Source organism: Octopus bimaculoides, chromosome 6 (assembly GCF_046866305.1).
Source record: "Octopus bimaculoides isolate indiv1 chromosome 6, ASM4686630v1, whole genome shotgun sequence".
NCBI lineage: Eukaryota > Metazoa > Mollusca > Cephalopoda > Octopoda > Octopodidae > Octopus > Octopus bimaculoides.
Genome location: NC_142933.1, coordinates 109,560,301 through 109,570,082, shown reverse-complemented (window position 1 = coordinate 109,570,082; position 9,782 = coordinate 109,560,301). Strand labels below are relative to the sequence as shown.

Sequence of the window (9,782 nt, the reverse complement as noted above, 5' to 3'; positions counted from 1 at the left end):
TAAGGATTTTTTTGTGATTTTATGTATTGATGTATGTATGTGTCCAGCACTGTGCTTACATGAAATTCTATAAAGGTTTAAACAAAATTTTTCATTTGGATTTAAAAAAAAAAAATATAAAGGAAATTATAAACCCCTTAAAATTGCATAAAAGGAAGGCATTTCTCTTTTTTATCTTTTCTTTCTGTTTTTTAAAAAAAAAAACTGTGGAAGTTTTGCTTTTTGCTTCTTTCTTTCTTTTTTGTTTGTCTCAAAACAATGTTTTCCTGTCCAGTGATTTTCATTGGAAAATAGTTTAAAAAAATCTTTTTGTAACCAGCATTTTTTGGGAAGAGAAATTTTTGAGTTCAGACTATCAACTGCTCTGAAACAGCATGGTCCATTATGAGGTGTGTGTGTGTGTGTGTGTAACACACAACATTTTTGTACAGAAAAATCATTGTGTATGTGTGTTATATATATATATATATATATATATATATATATATATATCATCCTTTGACATCCATTTTTTCCATGCACTGACCCATGTAAGCATAGAAAACTAGATATTAAAGTATAATGATGACTATATATATATATAAACACATAGTGGAAGAGTTTAGAACCCGATGTAAGAATAGGTCTGTGTGTAAGAGAGAGTAAGTGTGTATTTGTGATGCATAATGAGGGCTTCAAGGCCTACATTTTAAAACAGTTTTTCCACAACTAGCCTTATACAGGAGACAACTAATGCTCAGTCAATGTTCATATGATAAAATAGAAGAAATGGCCATTTTACAAAAATACCTTAACCTCGTGAAAGAATTTTTGAGATTTGATATCTAGGATATATTCCAACATGTTCTAAATCCCACCTGCATACACACATAAACACACACACACACACATATAAAAGGAGGGGGAGAGAGAGAGAGAGAGAGAGAGTATAGTAGAAAGAAAGGATCCATATTTTCATCATCATCATCATTATAATATAATACAATTTTTGTAGCACCTGTGGAGAGTGTTAGAATATTCTGGATTTGGTCTGGTATCTTTGATTGATTCATTGATTGATTGGCGATTTTTAAATAGAGAAATCTGATTGATTGATTAGTATTCAATAAATCCTTGAAAGCATGTGTGTGTGTGTGTGTGCATGTTATGTTTATAGGAATGTGCGTATGGCCTGCCCATGTAGCAGCAGATGTATGCATCATGTGAGTGAGTGAATGCGACGAGTGTCTGAACCACCAAATCTGGTCACAACCTTTGCAAATAATCTGACAGTTCTGCATTTCAATGTAGCAGGGGCCCCTCCCCACAAAAGTTTGGTCCATTGTTGCTTGGCAAATCAACAATATACATCAAGTTAGTCTTAGTTTTACATTTCTCCTTCAATCACCTGTTCATTGTTTATGGGCATACACACACACACACACACACACGCAACAGTATTCTTATATACATTATACACACATGCACAATTAATTTTTTTCCCCCTCATCTCTGCCAGTTTGTCTAAATATTGTTCAATCGGCGTGGTAAAGGTGGTGCTTTGTCTAATCTGTACTCGGAGGATGGTACTTCTGGAGTGATAGGTGTGGTAGGAAATGTTTTGCGAGGTGGGAGTGGTGGCGGAGCGGTAATTTTGGACATGTCAATTACCTAAAAAAAACAGAGAGAGAAAAAAAACATGGTTAGCATCATCATCATCATCATCATGTTAATCCATCTTTATTCCCCTTATTTCAGCCTACTCGGAGACCACCTACCCTAAACCCTTCTGATATCAACCTACCAGAGACAGCCCTTGGTTCTAGGACACAAACTTCCTTTTTTCAAGAAGTCTAAATTTAAACCATCGACCAAAAGTTCATGTTAATTTATGTTCCAAATATCAGTTTAATAATGACGATATTATTTACATTATTTACATCTGACAGATATTTGTCCTCATCGTGTTTGTTGTTAATACATTTCAGCTGATATACCCTCCAACCTTCATCAGGTGTCTTGAGGAAATTTCGAACCTGAGTTCTCATTCTTAAGGTATTTTTCTATGTTATTATTATTATCATCAAATAATGTACATAATTCCTCATCTCTTAAATATAGAACTGTAATGATAATTTTTCACTAAATTCTTCAAACTTAAATGCAACAAACACTGTGTATTTGAAGAGAAATATGGTAAGAACGGGTGACATTAAGAACACTCATTCCAGTTGAAATCTCAACCAAAAATTGTGTTATTTCAAGAATTAAACAATAAATAAGAGTTATATCATAGTTGAATAATATTGACTGTTAAAAACACATGTATACTGTTTATCTTTTATTTGTTTCATTTTTAGTCAAATGAATTGAGCCCAGTACTATTTTGTTTTCTTGGTCTATTTTGTTGAACTGCTAAGTTACAGGGCTGTAAACACACCAACACTGGTTGTCAACAGACAGACACAAAATCTACTCACAAGGCTTTGGTCAGCCTGGAGAAGACAATTGCCCAAGGTGCCATGTTGAACCTGAAACCAGGTGGTTGGGAAGCAATGTTCTTAGCCACACAGCCACACCTTCACCTACATAAATTGAGGCGTTAAGGGGCCAAATCAGTGGGGAAGCAGGAGAAATTACTTATAGAGAGATCAACTTTGCTTTTCATTATTCCAGGATTGATCAAATACCATAATCTCCCTATTTTTAGAAGATTTATTATTACACTGTTGCTTTCCACCAATTCTCTTGTTTATGTATTGCTACCTATCACTCCTCCTCCCAGACCCACACCTTATTTTCCTTTACCCCCTCCCAACCCAAATTCACTACTGACCCCCTTCCTCCGTCCACTGCATTCACTTCTATCCCCATCCCCCCTTTTTTCACCCACCCAGCCATCCTCGATCACCCATTCCTATTCTCTCTCTCTCTGTCCATCTAACACTTCATTGTCACCATCCATTCTTCATTCCTTTCCTGCTGGGGTACCCTTATATATATATATATATCTCTCCTCTTACAGCAAGACACATGTTCCTGTCCCTCTTTCCTTAACACCAGGCACAAAGGCCACTTCCCTCAGTACTTCACCCCTACTCAATCATAGAAGCTTCTCTTGTAAACTACTTGGGGACCTTACTAGTGCCAGTGCCATGAAAAAAAAAACAAATGGTCGGCATTAGGGAGGGTATCCAGGCATAGGAACTAATGCCAAAGCAGACATTGTAGTTCAATGCAGCCTTTTGGCTTGTTGAACCATCCAACCCATGCCAGCATGGAAGATGGACGTTAGATGATGATGATGATGATGATGAAGCTGACAGCTACTAAAGTTGCTAGCTGTATCACTATGTCATTATTTCCTCAAAATATATCTTAGATGTATCATAGGTTTTTCATCGCAATTGTTTCATCCTCTTAACGTCAACTTTTCCATGCCTGCATGGGGCAGATGGAAATTTGTCGAGGCAGATTTTCTATGGCCAGATGCCTTCCCCGTTGCCAACCTTCATTTATTTCCCAGTAAAGTAACATTTCCCCATGGCCAGACATGTTTTCATGGAAGACAGGTTCAAATGGCACTGCTTGTATGAAGACAATGCTCCTTTACAGCCATCACATGATGCCAAAACAAGGCTCACTAACAACACACACACATACCCATATATGTATATATATGACAGGCTTCTTTCAGTCTCCATCCACCAAATCTACTCACAAGACTTTGGCTAGCTCATTGCCATACAGTAGGAGTGAATCCAACACCAAGTGATTGGAAAGCAAGCTAGCATTCAGCTCTAACTTACAACTTAGTTCCCAGTGGAATCTCCTTGGTTGCAGTTTTTCTCTCCTTCAAAGAGTTTAGAGATACCGTTTCTGTAAATCTCCACTTACAGACAGACTACATGAAACCAAAAAGCTTAGAGGTACCACCAGTTGATGTAAATCTCCACTAATATAAGTTATATTTCCCATTTATATTTCTTCCATGAATTCAGTTCCAGATTTGTACCTGAATTGCATTCCATTTCATATACCTACCTTTGGTGTTTTTGGAGGAACAACAGGTGGTGCTTGTAATGGAGGACCATTGGGGCTGGCTTTCAATTTAGAATCTATAAAAAAAATAAAAACGAAAAAAATGTCAATAAAACAAGAATTAAACAAATGAAAAAAAAAGGGAAAATATAATTCTTTATTGAGATCTGATAATTTTTAAAAACTCAATTGCTTTTATTATAAATTAATTTTCTTTTTCAAAAGAAATATGTTTCATGAGGGGAAGTATTTTCCAAGTGAGATGAATTTTAAAGATGCTATTTGTGGCAGAGTTGGACTTAATTTAAAATCAACTCTCAAATCACCTTTACCTTTTTTTCAAAAACTTTTTACTTGCTTGAGTCATTGGACAGCAACCATGATGGGGCATCACCTTGAAGAATTTTTAGTTGAATGAATTGACTACTGTACTTACTTTTTTTTAAGCCTGGTACTTATTCTATCAGTCTCTTTTGCTGAACCACTAAGTTACAGGAATGTAAACACATCAAAGCCAGTGGTCAAGCAGTGGCAGGGGATAAATATTGACACATAAATATATATATATATATATATATATATATATATATATACACACACACAAAAGGATTTTTTCAGTTTCCACCTACCAAATCCACTAACAAAGCTTTGGTCAGCCTGAGGCTATAGAAAAAGACACTTGCCCAAGGTGCCATGCAGTGGGACTAAACCCACAACCATGTGGTTGGGAAACAAACTTCTTACCACTCAGTCACAACAATTCTTTAACAAACTATTCAGTTTTAAAGGTGGTGAACTGGCAGAAACATTAACACGCCGGGCAAAATGCTTAGCGGTATTTCGTCTGTCTTTACATTCTGAGTTCAAATTCCACTGCGGTTGACTTTGCCTTTCATCCTTTCGGGGTTGATAAATTAAGTACTAGTTACTTACTGGGGTCAATCTAATCGACTAGCCCCCTCCCACAAAATTTCGGGCCTTGTGCCTAGAGTAGAAAAAAAATGGTTCAGTTTTGATTTTAAAACTGTGATTAGAATGTCATAAGAAGGACTCACTAGATGGTTTCTTTAAACTAAGGCAAATGGCAGGAGACCCTAGGGGCAGACCACGAGCAAGTGGTTGGGTAATATTTGTAGTCCTAGTTGGTCACACTAGGGAATCCAGCCGAAAAGTATAATGCTGGTCAATTCTGGTTGGACTTTACAGAGGATGTGCATGAAGACTGCCTTCATGACCCTTGCACGTTGGCTTTCAAAAAGTTTTAATGACAGACAGATTGGTTATAGGTTCAATTCTCTCTCAAGAAACAATGAAATAAAATGAAAAGTTTAATTTCTATAAACTGAATGTTCAGAAGATTCACCATCAAATTTAATATTTAATGGTTTAACATAACGACCATAGCAATTATGGTTAGAATAGAAAGATACAAAAACCATTATTGGCGAGAGCTGGCAGAATCCTTAGTGAATCAGATTAAATGCTAAGGTTATTTCTTTTGATCATTATGTTCCAAGTTCAAATTCTGCTGAGGTCAACTTTGTCTTCATTCTTTCTAATAAATACCAGTTGAGCCCTGGGGGTTGATGTGATTGACTAAACTCCTCCCAACAAATTTCAGACACAGTGCGTATGTGTGTGTGTGTGTGTATCACCTGAGTGAAAATAATTTGCTTAGAGTCAACTCCCTGAAAACAGAATTTACAGTTGCTTTTCCTTTCTTTTTTTGTTTCTTTCTTTTATAATATCAAAATTAGAAAATTACTATTTTCAAATCTCATAACATGAGATATTCAGCAACAGTACTTTGGAGTAAAGATTGTTTGCCAACATAACATGGCAGTCCTGGTTTAGGACGAATGTTGCTGTAATCTAGCCCCAGGAGACATCGTCTCCAGCTCACTATATGACACGATCTGTGTCCTTGTATTTTCGAACAAGAGAATCTAGCACCCCCACTCAGCTCAAAACAATATCCCTTGTTCGAAAATATAAAGACAGATCGTGTCGTATAACCAGCTGGAGACGATGTCTCCTGGGGCTAAATTACAGCAACATTAGTCCTAAACCAGGACTGCCATGTTATGCTGGCAAATAATCTTTACTCCATTTCAAAATTCGTATGATTATTTGTTGTAAAAACTAAATATTTAGAATTAGAAGCAGTAGACTGGGAAAGATCACGAAAGATAAAAAAAAGTTTCAGAAAGAATTCACAAAAATATTGTTGCTTTAGATATAATAATCCTTTTTACTGGAGGCACAAGGCCTTGAAATTTTGCGGGAGGGGGCTAGTCTATTACATCAATCCCAGTGTTTTACTGGTCCTTAATTTATAGATCCCAAAAGGATGAAAGGCAAAGTTGACCTCAGTGGAATTTGAACTCAGAACCTAAAGACAGACGAAATACCACCAAGTATTTCACCTGGTGTGCTAACGTTTCTGCCACCTTTGCTTTAGATGTAATAATAATAACCCTATCCAATGTAGGCACAAGGCCAGGAATTATTTTTGTGGTAGTGGCGGTGGGGGACTGGTGGATCCTTAACATCTACCCCTGTGTTCATCTGGTGCCTATTTTATCCCAAAAAGATGAAAGGCAAAGATGAACACAGTTGAATTTCAACTCAGAATGTAAAGATGGGAGGGGAAGGGACTTATCGATTATGTTGACCCCAGTATGCAACCGGTATTTAATTTATCAACCCTGAAAGGAGAAAAGGCAAAGATGACTTCAGTGGAATTTGAACTCGGAACATATTGACAGGCAAAATACCACTAAGCATTTTGTCCAGCATGCCTTAATAATAATGATAATAGAACTAAAAAATGATGATGATGAGAGAATAGTTAGAAATAGATTCCATGCTAGTAGAAAATTGTTTTCCTACTCAAAATGTCTTCAGGCTTTTTTAATATGGTTATTTGAAACAAAACATATAATTTCTATTTATTTATTTGTAGTAATACAGAAGAATTAATTAATAAACAGTGATAAACTAAGAACCGTTAGTAATTTGTAGTGATTAGGTAGGAGTAATGGGCTTTTTACAGCAAAATAGTGATAGTCTAGTTTATTAGTAATTTAGGATTAAAGACTAAGAATACTTGTTTTGATATTTTTCAATCAAGTGTGTGACAACTGAATAATGAATATTGATTGATGAGAACCAGTTAAAGATGCTAACTTTTCTTTTTTCTTTCTCTCCTTAGTGTTTTAAAATCTACCGTTGTAATGCAATCTGCTTCAAAATTCCAAAGTTTATAAATTACCTTTTACTTATTTCAGTCATTAGACAGTAGCCATGCTGGGGCACTGCCGACCTTAGTGCATATTTCTTTTAAACCTGGTACTTATATTATTGGTATCATTAAGTCACAGGGACATAAACACACCAACACCTGTTGTCAAACAATGTCAGGGGACAAACACAGACACACACACATCTTTTAATTTTTCTCTACCAAAACAACTCACCTGTATCATTAAACTGATACAGGTGAGATTTTTTTTGTTTTCATCATAAATAAGAGCTAAGATCCTTGGCAGAATTACACTCCTTAAATGACACATAAACACATATAGAGTGGAGGCGCAATGGCCCAGTGGTTAGGACAGCGGACTTGCGGTCGTAGGATCACGGTTTAGATTCCCAGACCGGACATTGTGAATGTTTATTGAGCAACACTACCTAAAGCTCCAGGAGGCTCCGCCAGGGCATGGTGGCGACCCCTGCTATACTCTTTCACCACAACTTTCTCTCACTCTTTCTTCCTATTTCCGTTGTACCTGTATTTCAAAGGGCCAGCTTTGTCACACTCTGTGTCATGCTGAATCTCTCCGAGAACTGCGTTAAGGGTACACGTGTCTGAGGAATACTCAGCCACTTGCACGTTAATTTCACGAAGTAGGCTGTTCCATGGATTGGATCAACTGGAACTCTCGTCATCATAACTGACAGAGAGCCATGAGCGTGATCGTTGCCAGTGTCGTCCTAGTGCCACCGGACTGGCTCCTGTGCACGTAGCACGTAAAAAACACCTTTTGAGCGTGGTCTTTGCCAGAACCGCCTGACTGGCCTTTGTGCTTGTGGCACGTAAAAGCACCCACTATACTCTCGGAGTGGTTGGCGTTAGGAAGGGCATCCAGCTGTAGAAACTTTGCTAGATCAGATTCAAAATGCAGAGTAGATGGAACAGGGACAACTGATGAAGGGATATACTCTTGATGTTGCATGTCTCATTTCTGTTTGTTTTTTTTTGTTGTTCAAAAAAAGTTCGTTTTCTGTTTTCGTTTCTCATTGTGTTTAACGTTTTTTTGATGTCCTGTACCCATATATGCATGTATGTATACTTATAGATGTAGGTATGCACATATATGTATGGATATATGCATATATCTATATACTATTTATATTATTATATGATCGAATATACCACCAATGTTCTTGGAACTTTACAAAAAATGTTTATATAAGAAACCGAATCAGATTTGTTATGGCAGGCTGCATGTGGAACCATTGTTTGTCATAAAAGAAAGAACAATAAACTTGGATAATAAAAGAGAGGATAACAGCATTGCTAGACGATGCCTGTGAGGAAATGGAACAACTCTGATAAAGGAGAATATAAAAGGAATAACATCAGAAACTGCAAAGCAATGATGCGATTCTAATTTTTCAAGTGTTACAGTGAATAAGCAATGAAAATTTTGAGTGAGTATACAAAAGCAGCATGCATAAGAATTTGTAACAGCATCAAAAGTGTCATTATTATTATTATTATTATTATTAATATTTCAAAACAACAAGCGAAGCATGCTCCCGTCTTCTTTCTGAGTTTTGGTTATTGATTTAGTAAGAGCGCATCAAAGGGAAGTCACTATGGACATGCTAGAGGGTCCTTACCTTCAGCAAGTGGCTGACGATGGGGTAAAGGTGGTGGAGAAAACTTATGATGAATCTCAGATTCTATTGAAAAATACAAAAAAAAAAAAACCAATGAGGGAATCACCAACACATACACAATACATGTATGTACATTACATATATATATATATATATATATATATGGGTATGTACATACATATGTGTCCTGGGTATGGCTCTCAACTGCATGTGGTAGAGGGGCCCTTGTTTGGGAATTCCAAAGTTTTGGGGAATGTGGAACCACCTCAGTTATTGTCCCCAAGTCTACTCTCACCCAGAACAGTAACACCTGTTAGGGTTCTAGCTGTGGGTTAATTAGAAGGTCATAAAATTGCTTCCAGAAGAAGGTTACTCATAGACACCCCAACAGACCCAGGGCAGACAAGGTCCTTTAGCACTTCATTTAAAAGAAGGAAATCCCACACAAATCCTGCATCCTGCTCATGGCACCTGGCACGTGAGACCAATATAAGTTTGAAGGGGGAGGGAGTGGGAGTGGCTCTGTATAAAGAATGCCAACTGGAATGGTATTTATTGTGCAGGTCAGTTTAGCTAACCAAGATACCAGCACCAACACCATCACACTTTTTTTCAGAAGTTCATTGGTGCTAAGGGAATACAGGTAGATGCTACTGGAAGTCTTCAGCTTTGACCCTGCCTAGAGATGGCCATCGTTTTAGCTGCCTTGGCACACCCTCATTTGACAAAGCAACAAAAGAGTCCATCACACACACTGGATCATGGAATCTCTTGTCATTGAGTAAGATTTTGACTGGGATTGTTGTTTAAGTAATGTGGAGATCTTAAGGAATTATGCATATTCAGAGGGATGC

At 37.1% G+C, this 9,782-nt stretch overlaps 1 protein-coding gene across 1 annotated transcript in view; it reads right to left on the bottom strand.

Annotated features, from left to right (window-relative positions):
* Positions 1 to 9,782, bottom strand: part of LOC106870442 (dedicator of cytokinesis protein 3) — a 272,055-nt gene continuing 262,273 nt past the window's right edge. The window contains 3 exon segments of the mRNA XM_089354408.1: positions 1 to 1,650; positions 4,024 to 4,097; positions 8,929 to 8,991. Of these exon segments, the coding sequence (XP_089210534.1) occupies positions 1,504 to 1,650; positions 4,024 to 4,097; positions 8,929 to 8,991 (284 nt within the window). The 3' untranslated portion in view covers positions 1 to 1,503.